This window comes from Mustela erminea, chromosome 13, assembly GCF_009829155.1.
Source record: "Mustela erminea isolate mMusErm1 chromosome 13, mMusErm1.Pri, whole genome shotgun sequence".
Lineage (NCBI taxonomy): Eukaryota > Metazoa > Chordata > Mammalia > Carnivora > Mustelidae > Mustela > Mustela erminea.
Genome location: NC_045626.1, coordinates 36775099 through 36790053, shown reverse-complemented (window position 1 = coordinate 36790053; position 14955 = coordinate 36775099). Strand labels below are relative to the sequence as shown.

At 40.2% G+C, this 14955-nt stretch overlaps 1 protein-coding gene across 1 annotated transcript in view; it reads right to left on the bottom strand.

The window, feature by feature from the left end:
• LOC116571482 overlaps window positions 1-14955 on the bottom strand; it is an 83619-nt gene that overhangs the window by 62917 nt on the left and 5747 nt on the right. Inside the window, exon 5 of the mRNA XM_032309453.1 lies at window positions 12239-12690. Within this exon, the coding sequence (XP_032165344.1) occupies window positions 12239-12690 (452 nt within the window). The remainder of the gene's footprint in view (window positions 1-12238; window positions 12691-14955) is intronic.

The window sequence follows — 14955 nt, the reverse complement described above, 5'->3', positions numbered from 1 at the left end:
TGCCTTTTAGTTTGGTTCAGGCTCTCAACGGACTGGGTGATACCCACTCATATTGGTGAGGATGAACTTCTTTCTTCTGTCTACTGATATAAATGCTAATCTTTTCTGGAGATATCTTTACAGACATACCCAGAAATAATAGTTTATCAGTTATCTGCGCATCCCTTAATCCAGTCAAGGTGTCACATAAATTAACCATCACAACCCTATTAGAGACTTTTTATAGATCCAGTGGAATTTGCTATGTGGATAATCATGTTATCTACAAAAAGGGAAAGTTTATTTCTTTCCAATTTTAGTATATGTGCTGCCAAAGTGAACACAGGGAAAATTTATTTCTTAATTTCCAAACTATATTACTTTACTTTTTCTTGCTTTATTGCACTGGCTAGGACTTCCAATACAATGTTGAGTAGGAATAGAAAGACTGGACATAATTTCTTTGTTGCCAGTCATCGAGGGGAAGGGATTCAGTCTTTCATAACTGAGTGTGATATTGACTCTAGGATTTTTGTTTCATTTTGTTTTTTAAAGATTTTATTTATTTATTTGACAGAGAGATCACAAATGGGCAGAGAGGCAGGCAGAGAGAAAGGGGGAAGCAGACTCCCCACTGAGCAGAGAATCCGATGCGGGACTCAATCCCTAGGACCCTGAGATTATGACCTGAGCTGAAGGCAGGAGGCTTAACCCCTGAGCCACCCAGGTGCCCCTGTTTTGTATAAGACTTTATTTTTTTTTTAGAGCAATTTTAGGTTTACAACATTGAGAGGGAGGTTGTGAGATTTCCCATATGCCTTCAGCCCCCACACATGCATAGCCTTCCCCATTATCAGTATCACTTACCAGAATGGTAAATAACTTTACTAAGGATGAACCTATATGGACACATCATAATCACCCAAAATCCATGGTCTACCTTAGAGTTCACATTTAATAGTATACATTCTGTTATGTCCATTATTATGGATATAACACATCCATTATTATGATATCAATCAGAGGGTTTTTTTTAAAAAGATTTTATTTATTTTAGAAAGGAAGAGCACAGAGGGAGAATGAGAGGGAGAAGCAAACTCCCTGCTCAGCAGAGGCCGACTGTGGGACTCAACACCAGAACCCCGAGATCATGACCTGAGCAGAAGGCAGGCTTAACTCACTGAGCTACCCAGGCACCCTCATACGGAGTATTTTAACTCCTCTAAAAAAACCTCTGTGTTTTGCCTGTCTCATCCCCCTCACCCCCAGGCAACTACTTACCTTTTTGTCTTCATAGTTTCCAGGAAGTCCACTATATAGCAGAATCATACAGTATGAAGTATTTACAGATTGACTTCTTTCACTTAGTACCATGCTCATACAGTTTCCCCGTATCTCTTCATGGCTTAATAGTTCAATTCTCTTTAGGACTGAATAATACACTGTTGTCTGTATGTACCACAGTTTATGCATCCTTTCACCTACTGAAGGACATCTCGGCTGCTTGCAAGTTTTGGCAATTATGAATAAAGCTGCTATAAACATCTCTGTACAAGTTTTTGTGTGATTGTACATTTTCAACTCCTTTGGGTAAATACAAAGGAGTGTGATTGCCAAATCATAAGGTGAGAGTATGTTTGGTTTTGTGAGAAACTGCCAAAAGGTCTCTCCCAAAGTGTCCCTGCCATTTTGCATTCCCACCGGCTATGAATGAGTTCCTGTTGTTCTGTATCTTCGCCAGCATTTGGTGTTCTTAACGTTTCACATTTTGGCCCTTCTAATTGGTGTGTGGTAAACTCTCGGTTTTTAACAGATGCACTTTATCAGTCTGGGGAAGTTTCCCTTTATTTGTAACATAAATGGATGATTAATCTTGCCAAGTATTTTTTTCTGCATCAATTTATATGACCATGTGGTTTTTCCTTTTGAAACTGCTACCGGGTTAACCTTATAGCCGTGGGGTAAACCCCACTTGGTTCAGGTGTTTGTTCTTTTGATACATTGCGGAATTCAATTTGGTAATATTTTTTGAAGACTTTTGTGCCTATGTTTATTAAGAATTTTTTTTTCAATCTGTTATTCCCAGGATTGTTTAAATTGGGTAATTTTTGTTGCTGTGTATAAGTGACTATTTCATCCATCATTTGTTTTCTTCCACTGAGCTCGTCCAGTGACTATTTACTTTGGTTGTTGTATTTTTCAGCCCTAAAATTTCCATTTGTGTCTTCTCTTTTATCTTTGATTTCTTTCCTGATGTTTCCGTTTCCCATTCATTCACCCTTACTTCTTAGACTTGGTTATAATACCTGATTTAACTTCTTTTTCTGACCGTCCTAAGGTGTGTCATTTAGGCAGTGGTATAATTTGATTTTCTTTTTCCTTGTAAATTGAGATATTCCTGGTTCTTCCTATGCCTCATAATTTTGCATTGATCCTGCACGTTTTGATAGTATGTTATCAGATTCTGGATATCATTTTAAATCCTAAGCAGAAAGTTGATTTGTTTGTTTTAGTAGGCAGTTGCCCCAGATAGGGTCTAGCCACAAGTTCCGTGTGGGCTGTGGTTCCAAAGTCAGCTCAGTTTCCAAACATTTCCAGTCCTTTGTGCCTGCCACCTGGTGGCCAGTCTACTCTGGAGCTCAGTGCTCAGAGACTGTGCTCTGCAATGCAAGGTCACATCCTCGCATGCGCGCTTTAGAGGTGAGCAGAGGTGTTCAGACATTACTTTTAAAGATTACACCTCAGCTCTCTGTTCTTTGCAATAAACTCAACATTTTCTGGCTCCCCGAGACCTCTGTTAGTAGTCTTCCAGCTAGAAAGATCAGGCTATCGTTTCCTTGCTCTGCTGTCGTCTTCTCTCAACTATGTCTGCTTTCTGGTCAGTCAGTGATAGAACACAAAATAAAAGCCACAGGGATTGGCACCATACTCTTGGAATAATACCTCCTCTGATCAGAGCTAAAGTTTCCCCTCCTTCTGAGTTTAAGGTGACTTCCCTAGGACCCCTTGCCATTGCTGTGTTGCTGCTGCCATGGTCATAGTATTGCCTGCAGGCTGAGATAGGAGAGAAGTCAAATGAAGAAAAAAAGATATGGGGTTGGGGCGCTGGGGTGGCTCAGTTAAGCGTCTGACTTTTGATTTCGGCTGAGGGGGTAATCTCAGGGTTGTGAGATTGGGCCCTGTGTCAGACTCCACGCTGGGCATGGAATCTACTTAAGATTCTCTAGTTCTTTCTCCTTCTGCCTCTCTCCCAACTCACTCTCTCTCTAAAAAAGAAAAAAAAAAAAAAAGGATAGGGACTTCCCCCATCTTTCTGACCCTTGAAGGCTTTTTCTTACCACTTAGGCCAGACACAGAACATGTCTACATTTTTCTTGGAGTTCTTTCTGTTTTTTCTCTGTGTGCACTTCTGGGTTTCAGACTAGGAAGCAGAGTCTAGGCTAGGAGATAAAGGAGAAAAAGAGGGTAAATTCAATGCAGTTCAGTAGAACTTTACATCCTAGTTGTCTTCCCCAGTCTGCTGGCTACTCTTTACTTTGACAGCCCCTCAGGAAGCTGCTTCACTCACTCTGCCCAGCATTCTGTGGGAATCTCTCCATGGAGACAGAATGGAATGAGCTTACTCTACCTTCCCCAGAACCAGAACTTCTGTTCTTATTTTTATCATTGTGTCTCCTCTTCTTACTTTGGTTCTAAATCCTCTTCAACTTTTTTCCCTCAGATTCTTAAGGTGATAATTAGATCACTGATTTTAAACCTTTCTTATTTTCTAATGTAAGTATTTCAAGGAACGGGACATCAGGACTTGAGTCTCTCTTCTCTGCAGATTTCTTAGCTCCTTCCTCCGTGTGTCAGCTTCATCTGCCAGCTGTCGCAGCATTGCCTCATCATAGCCAGTCACAGCAACATCTGGACATAGAAAGGTATCATCTCTTCTGTGTCTCCTTTTTAGAGAAAGCAAGCTATTCCCAGAAACCATAAAAGTTTTCCCCTCACATTTCATTGACTTAGGTTGGGAGATATGTCCACACCTTTCCTTTCCTTTTTTTTTTTTTCCCTAAGATTTTATTTGTTAGAGAGCTTGAGTGGGAGGGAGGGGCAGAGGGAGAACCAGATTTGCCGCTTTGCTGGAAGGGCCACATGGAGCTCTGATCCTAGGACCCTGTGATCATGACCTGAGCTGAAGTCAGACGCTGAGCCATCTGAGCCAGGCGTCCGGATATGCCCATTCCTAAATCAAAATTACTTGCAGGTGGAAGAACATTACCATAATTGGCTTTGAGTAATCATTTGGAGTTGAATGAATGTTGAGAGGGCAAACTATAAAGCCGCTTAGGTGATAAGACTGCTGATAGGCAGTGAATAAAAGCAAAGTCTAATGGAAAAATCCAGTTCTTTTTTTTTTTTATGATTTTATTTATTTATTTGACAGAAAGAGATCACAAGTAGCCAGAGCGACAGAGAGAGACGGGGGGGGGGGGGGAGGGGGGGAAGCAGGCTCCCTGCGGAGAAGAGAGCCTAATGCAGGGCTCGATCCCAGGACCCTGAAATCATGACCTGAGCCGAAGGCAGAGGCTTAACCCTGCCGAGCCACCCAGGCACCCAAGGATTAATCTAGTTCTGATGCAACCCCACTGACCTGTCCAAATGGTGATATTATACCTAGCGTCCTGACAACTCCTGCAATACACTGGAGCCAGCCAAGCTGTGTAGGAAAAGATAGCAGCTGTTTACCCAACTGATCATTAGCTTGGACACTAGAGTTGCATACATTATATAAGCTGCCAACCCTGTCATTCTGGCCTCTGAATAAAAATAATACTTCAACCAAAGACAGGCTAGTTAATCTGAGCTAAATTCAAATTCAAGTAAGATTAAGAGACCCAAATAATAAGATACATCCATTAGGTAAAATTTCAGGATAAACTAATTTAGCATATAGTTTTATATAAGGAAATATCTTTTTGGGGGAAAAAAAAAGTAGGCTCCATGCCCAGTGTGGAGACCAACACGGAGCTTGAATTCACCGCCCCCAGATCAAGACCTGAGCTGAGCTCAGTAGTCAGTCGCTTAACCAACTGAGCCACCAAGGCGCCTCACAAGGAAATACTTTGTATTCAAGATGGAAAGTACAACTAATTTTAATATTATTTACTAACTGTCCAGGATTTGTTACAGATATAGTCCACCCCAATCTTCCTCTAGGGCTGCTGGTATAGTCTCTTCATTGGCTGTCCTCAATGTTAGTGGCAAAGACAGCATTATTTGGGCTCACATTCAGTCAGTGCTTTCACCAAACACTTGTCTGGATTTTGTCTTCCAGATCCTTGCCTTTCAATAACATTCATTCTGTAGGGTTTTGCTTCTACTTTTGCTAGAATATAAACTTTATTAGGGCAGGGATTATATAAAAGTAATTCCCTTTTTCTTTCCTTCAATGCTTTTTTTTTTTTTTTTAAGATTTTATTTATTTATTTGACAGAGAGAAATCACAAGTAGATGGAGAGGTAGGCAGAGAGAGAGAGGGAAGCAGGCTCCCTGCTGAGCAGAGAGCCCGATGCGGGCCTCGATCCCAGGACCCTGAGATCATGACCTGAGCCGAAGGCAGCGGCTTAACCCACTGAGCCACCCAGGCGCCCAATGCTTTTGTTTTTAATTGTGGCAACATTTACATAAAATTTACCATTTTAACCAATTTTTTTAAAGATTTATTTATTTAGAGAGAGCAGGAGTGAGGGGGAGGGGTAGAGAGAGAGAGGGAGCATCTAAAGCAGATCCCATGTTGAGAGCAAGAGCCCAACTCAGGGCCTGATCTCACAACCCCAAGGTCACGACCCAAGCCAAAATCAGGAGTCCGATTCTTAACCGACTGAGCCACTCAGGTGCCCCATACCATTTTACCCATTTTTAAATGTATAATTCAGTAGTATTAAATACATTCATAATGTTGTACAATCATCACACTACCCATTTCCAGAACCATTTTATCACCTCAATAGAAACTCTGTACTTATTAAATAACTCTTCATTCCTTTTCCCCAGCACTGGTAACTTTCTAGTCTATTTTGTCCCTATAATTTGCCATTCTATGTATCTTATATAAATGGAATCACAAAATATTTTTCTTTTTGTGTTTGCCTTATTTTACTTAGCATGTTTTCAAGTTTCATCCATGCTGTAGCATTATCAGAATTTCATTGTTTTTAAGGCAGAATGACATTCATTGTACTTATATATCACACTTTGCTTCTCCATTGATCTATTAATGAACACTTGGTTATTTCCACCTTTTGTCTATTGTGAATAATACTGCTATGAACAGGGATATACAAGTATCTATCTGAGTCCCTGCTTTTTGTTCTTTTGGATAATATGCCTAGGAGTGGAATTGCTGGATCATTTGGTAATTCTATGTTCAGCTTTTTGAGGAGTCATCAAACTGGTTTCCGCTGTGCCATTTTACATTCCCATCAGCAATGCACAAGTGTTTTGATTTCTCTACATCGTTGCCAATATTTGTTATGTTTTGTATTTTTTAAAAAGGCTTTATTTATTATTTATTTGAGAGAGCATGAGCAAGGAGAGAGGCAGATAAAGAGGGAGAAGTAGCCTTCTAAGGAGAAGGGAGCCCCATGTGGGGCTCAATCCCAGGACCCTGGGATCATGACCTAACAGAAAGCAGACACTTAACCCACTGAGCCACCGAGGTATCCCTTATTTTTTCTATTTTTAATCAAAGCCACCCTAATGGGTATATCTCGTTGTGGTATTAAACATCTTTTCCTGTGCCTATTGGTCATTTGTATGTTTTCTTTGGAGAAATAGCTATTCATGTCCTTTGCCCATTTTTGAAATAAATTGTTTTTGCTGTTTTTGTTCTTGCTGAGCTGTAGGAATTCTTTATATATTCTGGATATTGATCCCTTATCATATATACAATTTGCAAATATTTTCATTCCACAAGTATTTTTTAAATCTATTTTATTTATTTATTTAAGAGAGAGAGTGAGAGAGAGCACAGATGGGGAGGAGGGGTAAAGGGAAAGGGAAAAGCAGACTCCCCTTTGAGTGTGGAGCTTGACGTGGCGCTCGATCCCAGGACCCTGGGATCATGAACTGAGCTGAAGGCAGACGCTTAGTTGACTGAGCCACCCAGGCACCCCTCATTCCACAAGTATCTAAGTGTTATGGATCAGGTACTATGCTAAATGCTTCAGAAACACCAGTGAATGGGTCAGTTCATGTTTTCAAGAAACATAAAATAGCAGAAGCAGATATAAGTGCCCATTTGGCGGGGTAAAAAGTTATCACAATTCTTCTCAAATATGCAAAGTAAAATGAAGCTAATTTCTTATAACTGATATTTTTGCTGCTTGAATTCCCACCCCATTGGGTGGGTGGGTGGTGGTAAAAGAATTCAATTATTCAGTCCATTTTAAGTTCAACTCCCTAACATGCTCTTAACTTCCTCTGCCCTTTTCTGCCATCTGGATATTTGGGGAGGGGGTTTACATTTGCCTAGGTGAGGCCATGCTGTGGATTGGGTCTCAGATGGGCTTGCTGTCCTTTTCTGGTCTCTAGCCTTCACAGGTAGTCTGCTGTGGTGCTTTTTCACCTAACCTACAGCAACCAGTGATTTGTTCTCTTGGCTAGGCTGGAGGCCAGTATCTTTCCCTTCATTTGTCATCTCTACATTGGTTCTAGCCACCCTCTAAAGTATGGGTGAGACTCCCAGCTGGGTTCTGCAGCTGTAGCTGTAAGATCCACAAAGTTCCTTTGTGCAATGATCCCAACTCTCCAGCTGGTGCAATCAGCTCTTTTCCAGGGCTCCCAATGAGCATGGAGAACTGCCATAGATCTTCTAAGTCATTTGTTAGCTGGTAGAGGTCCTTTGCCCGACACTGCATTGCCATTTTTACAGTAGTCCAGTATTGGAGAACGGGAGGTCTGTTCAGCAATTGCTCTGCCAATGCACTCAATAGCAGGTGGGCCCAGCCTTCTCCCCTTTCAAGTTCTCTCCCAATCCCCTCTGGCATTTCTGCAGGGATTGGACGCAGAGGTAGAGGGACGCCTGTGTCTGACCTTCCCTTTGCCTCGCCCTTTCCAGGAGATGGGAGGGTTTTTTCACTTTTTCTTTCACTATCTCACGACTTCTTTCTTCCAAAGTGTCATTCATCTTCCTCTTCTTGGGACCACATTTGCAGCTTGATATTTTGTGTGATAAATGTAATACCAGTTAAGAACAGACTGCTATGTAATGAATAGAAGGGTGTGGGAGTGGTCCCCAATCTATTGTTAGTGTGTTAGGGTGGAGGGCTTCCTGGAAGAAGTGGCAAGCTAGAATACACAGGAGAAGTGTATTCAGAAGTGCAGAAGCTGGTAAGAGTTCCAAAGTACCCCATGCAAAGGCCTGGAGGCAGGACTTTAGCTAATCCGGAATAGCTTTGGCATAGAGTATGAAGGATGCAATGGCAAGGGATAAAGCTGAAGTGCTAGGCTGTGGTCAGATCACAAAAAGCCTCAAAAACTTTATATTAAAAGCAACGGTGGGGGCACGCCTGGGTGGCTCAGTGGGTTAAAGCCTCTGCCTTCGGCTCAGGTCATGATCCCAGGGTCCTGGGATTGAGCCGCACATCGGGCTCTCTGCTCAGCGGGGAGACTGCTTCTTCCTCTCTTTCTCTGCCTGCCTCTCTGCCTACTTGTGATCTCTGTCTAATAAAAAAATAAAACCTTAAAAAAATTAAAAAGCAATGGGAAGCCTATGTTTTGAGCAAGGAAGGGATATGATCAAATGTTTGTTTTTGAAAGATCGTTCTGGTTGAAAGAAATAGATGCATATGAAGAAGTCAAAGCTAAGGGCCATTTTCTTCTCAGGGGGAAGAATTTTGTAAAATTTTGTAAAGATACACCAGAAAAATATAGATTTGGAGGGCTAGTCACATCACCATATTTAAATGTTGAGAGATGCATCCTCAAAGAGGGGAAAGGATGATGAAATAGAAGAGAAGGGTAATAACTGACGACAGCCAAGCTCCTTCAGAGGTGAGAAGGAATGGTGAGGGAGAAGAGAGACCCCTTTCATTTGGAGGGGATATCAGGGGTGGGTGTAGGTACGTTGACAAATTTGATGGCAGGAGGTTGTAACTTACCTTTGGGCTTTTTTCCCATAATGCAGGAGGCAAAAACAGCCATCTGCCCATGAAAAGGAAGGTGGCCCAGGAGTGTGGCAAACACTGTTGGCTGACCCAGCGTCATTGCCAAAACTGACCTGCCCTGCCATTTTCTCTCTAGAGGTTGAAAACTCATGCTTTATCAAACACATTCGCAACAAGGAAACGTAAGCAGAATTTTGTTGGGACTTCGTGAAAAACTTTTACTTTTCCTAGCAAAGGAGATGGCCATGACTGGAGCTCCTTTTCCTCTTCCTTCCTGGCTTGGCCCAGGATGTCATTCTTGGAGCTGGGACAGCTCTCTTGCCTGAGAAAATCAGCAGGAGGGAAAGGCCAAAAGGGCAGAGACCACATCTAGACCAGTTATTGTCCACCTGCTGATTGACAGCCAGCGGCAACTCACCTCCAGATTTCTGGCTACAAAGCCTTACTTGTTTAAACCATCACACGTGCATTTTGCATGCAGAAGCATTCCCAGTTCCGGAAGGTTTAACGGCTGTGACCAACATGTGATCTGGTCTCTGAAGAGAATGAGAGAGAGGTAAAGAGAGAGCATAGAATTATAGCTAATATTAAAGGCCACGATGAAGTGAAATTCATAAAAATATCAATTTCATTTGGGAGTACTTACTATCTACAGAAATAAATCTAATGGGGTTGCTAACATCATGCTCATTTTTCATATCAAGTTTAGCCCAAGTCATATTAAACCTCCATTTGAGTGAACTAGCATTAGGAGACTATGTAAGTCCATGAGTAACTTCTAGGACACAACACCACCCTTTAAAGACTTGTCATGTACTTAGATATGTATGACTCATACCACCTTCTCAGGGAGAAATTCAGATTATTCACAATGCGGAGAATGTCATCTCTTAAGGTTTATGACAGCACCAAGTGAAGACAACTTTCCTCAGCACACTTGATTGACATTCTGTCATTTTATTCCTAGTAACAAGAAACTCTTGTCTTTCCCTAATTAAGCAATAATTCACAATACACATATACAATACAGCATTCGCTGCTTTCATAGATGGCTTGTTCCTTTAATTACAATGAGAATGAGCCCAAAGACACAAAGTATAATTGCTATCAGAAAATTCTATAATTATAATTTACATTCACTTCTCCCCTTACCAATCTTACATTATCAATATTCAAAGTAGAGCACAGTAACCCCATATTTGTTTCTGGAGTTACTCTAAGCACTAGATGTGGTTAGATTTTCTGATAATACAATACATCACAACGATTCCAAAGTTCACTATGAGCCCCTTCTTCCCTTCTCCTAAGGACCTTCATTTCTAACATCTGCTTTCATATTGGTAACTGTGGCAACATAGAACACATTTTAAAGATTTTATTTATTTATTTGACAGAGAGACAGATCACAAGTAGGCAGAGAGGCAGGCAGAGAGAGAGAAGGAAGCAGGCTCCCTGCTGAGCAGAGAGCACGATGCGGGACTCGATTCCAGGACCCTGCAATCATGACCTGAGCCCAAGGCAGAGGCTTTAACTCACTGAGCCACACAGGAACATAGAACATAGAACACATTTTAATGCATGTATTAGAACACATAATTAGATATTAGATTAACTAGATTAATCAGAACATATGATTAGAACACATTAATGCATATATTAGAACCCACAGAACACATTTTAATGCATGTATTCTTGTAATAGTTTTATCAAGATTCCCTAGAAAAGGGAACATCATGATGTGTATTGTCAGAAAAATTGTAATAACATTTAATCAGTCATTTTAAACAGGAAATCTGATTGACATAAATATGGGCAAAACTCCGTGGACTCTTAAAACTAAACTTTAGAATTTTGTGGAAGAGCATCAAAACCCAGGGGCTGGTGTCTAGACAGTTTGTCTAGAAACAGACCTTACTGAGAACGTACATAAGACCCTGAAAAGCTTGTCTTGAGATGCCTGAAACATGCTCACAGCTGATTTATGCCGGAAAAGGGGCCTTGAAGAACACCAAAGGAGACCTGTCAGCTGCTAAGGGTTTCCTTTTCCATGTAAGCTGTGGCACAAGTCTCCATTACAGACCATGCTTGCTCATATTCGTGTTCTATCAGTCTTCTTTGGACAGTCTTTCTTCATCTCCCTTTTTTCATTTTAACATGCTCATGAACCTTATATAAGCACCCAGAGATAGCCCTGTTTATTACAACATTCCTATGCCATTCCCTTAGACATGTAGAGCCATCTTACTGTTTTCACTGAATTATTTCCAAATTACATTGTAAAGGAGATTATTTTTTTCCTACATAGAAAACTCCTTAGGGGGCCCCTGGGTGGCTCAGTTGGTTAGGCATCTAATTCTTAATTTTGGCTCTGGTCATCATCTCAGGGTCGTGGGCTCTTCACTCAGCAGGGGAGTCTGTTTGAGATTCTCTCTCCCTCTGCACCTCCCCCTAACACACACACACATTCTCTCTAAAAATAAGTCTTAAAAAAAAAAGCAAACTACTTAGTATCATCAATAGTGCAGACTTTTGTGAATTTTCATAAGAGAGTAGATGTCTTTATTCATCTACCCCCTAACAATAATTTGGTCTGAAAGTACACATTCTTTTGGGCCTCCTCAACCCTATTCTCAGATTTTGAATCTGGTAACAAAAAACAAATGGTGAAAATTTTTAACATGCTCTAATCTTTGGTCTGGGAATTCCAATGTTCATTATGGAATGGAGGAAGATACTTATTTTTATACTGAGTAATACACACATTCCTTCTCAACAGGGAAAACTTGTCTAAAGAGAAATGTGCTAGTTCATGATTTGTATTAGTAATGGAGATAGAACATGTTTGGGAATGTCTGTTCAAGAGCTGCCCTAGGGATAGAAATATGAATTAAGCTTTCGAATCTCGAACATCTGAATCGACACTGAATTGACAAGCAGAAGAGCAAACAATGTTGACAGAAGATATTTTACATTCTCTCCTGAAGCTTTCATGACTTTTGAAAGCAAACTAATGCCCACTAAAACCACTGAAATACTAAAAGAGTGTTTGTGCTTTGTGTCTTTTCCCGCTGAAAAAGCTCTGAGCAAATGCTTTGATTCCCTTACAACGCCGATGGGACTTTTTCTTTCGTGTGTCTTTTCCTATGTCTGAGAAGATTTGAGCTCTGACTAAAGGCCTTCCCACATTCATGACACTTGTAGGGTTTTTCCCCAGTGTGTGTTCTTCGATGCTGAATCAGGACGGCACTCCGGCTGAAAGCCTTTGCACACACATCACACACATAAGGCTTTTCCCCGCTGTGGATTCTCTGGTGGAGTATGAGGGCTGAGCTCTGACTGAAGACTTTGCCACATTCATCACACTTGTGTTGTTTTTTTCCAAAAGGGTTTCTCCGTCTTCTTTCAAAGTTGCCATCTTGTTCACAGGCTCTTCTATACGTGCAACTCTGGGGAGCGTCCAGATGAAGGGTGTTGGAAATAGTGGAATGCAGTTCTATACCTGGAGAAGTCTTTTGTGTTGAAGCTGAATTCACATTTGTAGCTTTCGTGTCTTTAGCTGAAATAATACACAGAAAAGCAATGTCACTGTTCTCTGTTCAGAAAGAAAGAAAGGCAAATAGAATGATCAAAAAAATATATACCGATTATTTATTGCTAGCATGTCTATAAAATAGCACCACAATGTGGAAGATTGAGATGGTAAGTCACAAAACATTAAGAAGATCATAAGGCAAAAAGGAAAGATTTATATACTGAGGAGACAGTCAATTATAAAGATGAAAATCTCCATGCAACAGCTAGAGGTAAAAAGATATATCAGAGACTGAAAAGAACTCTGGAAGAAAAGGGACTAGAAGATGAGAAATTATGGGAGAAGCAGAGAAGCAACCAAAGGAGAGGAGTCAGATGTGGCAGTGGGTAGTAATAGCCAAGACTTAGTATGTAGGTCAATAAATAAAAGTTTAATAATGATAAATGAAGAAAGCCAAGGGGTCAAGAATGAATATGGAATATAAGGTCAGAAATACAAATTAGGAGGGAAAAGGGGAGGATTATAGACTAGCATAACTGTCACCTCAAATGAATCAAGGGTAGCACAGAGTACCCACTTACAAAAATCTTCTACTCTTATATGTATTTTATAGTACTAGGTGAATGACATTATTATTGGTGTAAACAGAAATCATTTTGTAAATGGTAAGGATTCTCTCTCAAATTCATTTTTGATAGCTCAAATTCCAAAGTGACTTCAATGTCTGATCTCTACCTTCAAAATCCAAGGCTGTCCATTCTCACCACTTTTATTCAAAATAGTACTGAAGTCCTGGCCACAGCAATCAGACAAAAAAGAAATAAAAAGCTCCAAATTGGTAAAGAAGAAGTAGAATTCTCACTATTTGCATATGACATGATACTTTACCTAGAAAACTCTCAAGATTCCACCAAAAAACTATTAGAACTGATACATGAATTCAGTAAAGTCACAGGATACACATCAATGTACAGAAATCTGTTGCATTCCTCTACACTAATAATGAAGCAGCAGAAAGTGAAATTAAGAAAACAATATCATAGGCTCCTGGGTGGCTCAGTGGGTTAAGCCTCTGCCTTTAGCTCAGGTCATGATCTCAGGGTCCTGGGATCGAGCCCGGCATCAGGCTCTCTGCTCAGCAGGGAGCCTGCTTCCCCCTCCCTCTCTGCCTTCCTCTCTGCCTACTTGTGATCTCTGTCAAATAAATAGAATAAAATCTTAAAAAAAAAATAAAACAATCTCATTTATAATTGCACCAAAAAGAAGAAAAGATATAGGAATAAATTTAACCAAAGAGATAGAAGACCTGTACTCTGAAAACTATGAAACACTGATGAAAGAAATTCAAGACAATGCAAAGAAATGGAAAGATGTTCCATGCTCATGGGTTGGAAGAACAAATATTGTTAAAATGTCTATACTACTCAAAGCAATCTATAGACTTACTGCAATCCCTATCAAAATACCAGCAGCATTTTTCACAGAATTAGAACAATCCTAAAATTTGTATGGAATCACAAAGACCTTAAATAGCTAAAGCCATCTTGAAAAAGAAAAACAAAATGAGGTATCACAATACCAGATTTCAAGTTATAGTACATGACAGTAATTACAACAGTATGGTACTGGCACAAAAACAAACACATGTATCAATAAAGAGGATAGAAAACCCAGAAACAAACCTACAATTTAATAGTCAATTAATCTTCAATGGAGAAGGAATGAACATACAATGGGAAAAGGACAGTCTCTTCAACAAAGTGTTGGGAAAACTGGACAGCTATATGCAAAAGAATGAAGCTGGACCAGTTTCTTACATCATACATAAAAGTAAACTAAAAAATGCATTAAAGATCTAAATGTGAGGCCTGAAAACATAAACATACTTGAAGAGAACAAAGGCAGTAATCTCTCTGACATCAGCCAAAGCAACATTTTTCTAGATAAGTCTCCTGAGGCTAGGGAAACAAAAGCAAAAATTGATTCTTGGAAGTACATTAAAATAAACAGTTCCTGCACAGCAAAGGAAACAACCCATAAACCTAAAAGGCAACCTACTGGATGGCAGAAGATATTTGCAAATGACATATCTGATAAAGGATTAGTATCCAAAATATATAAAGAACTTACACAACTTGACACCAAAAAACCAAATAATCCAATTTAAAAATGAACAGAAGACAAGAATAGACATTTCTCCAAAGAAGACAATATAGATGGGCAGCACATACATGAAAAGATGTTTAGCATCACTCATCACCAGGGAAATGCCAAGCAAAACTACAGTAA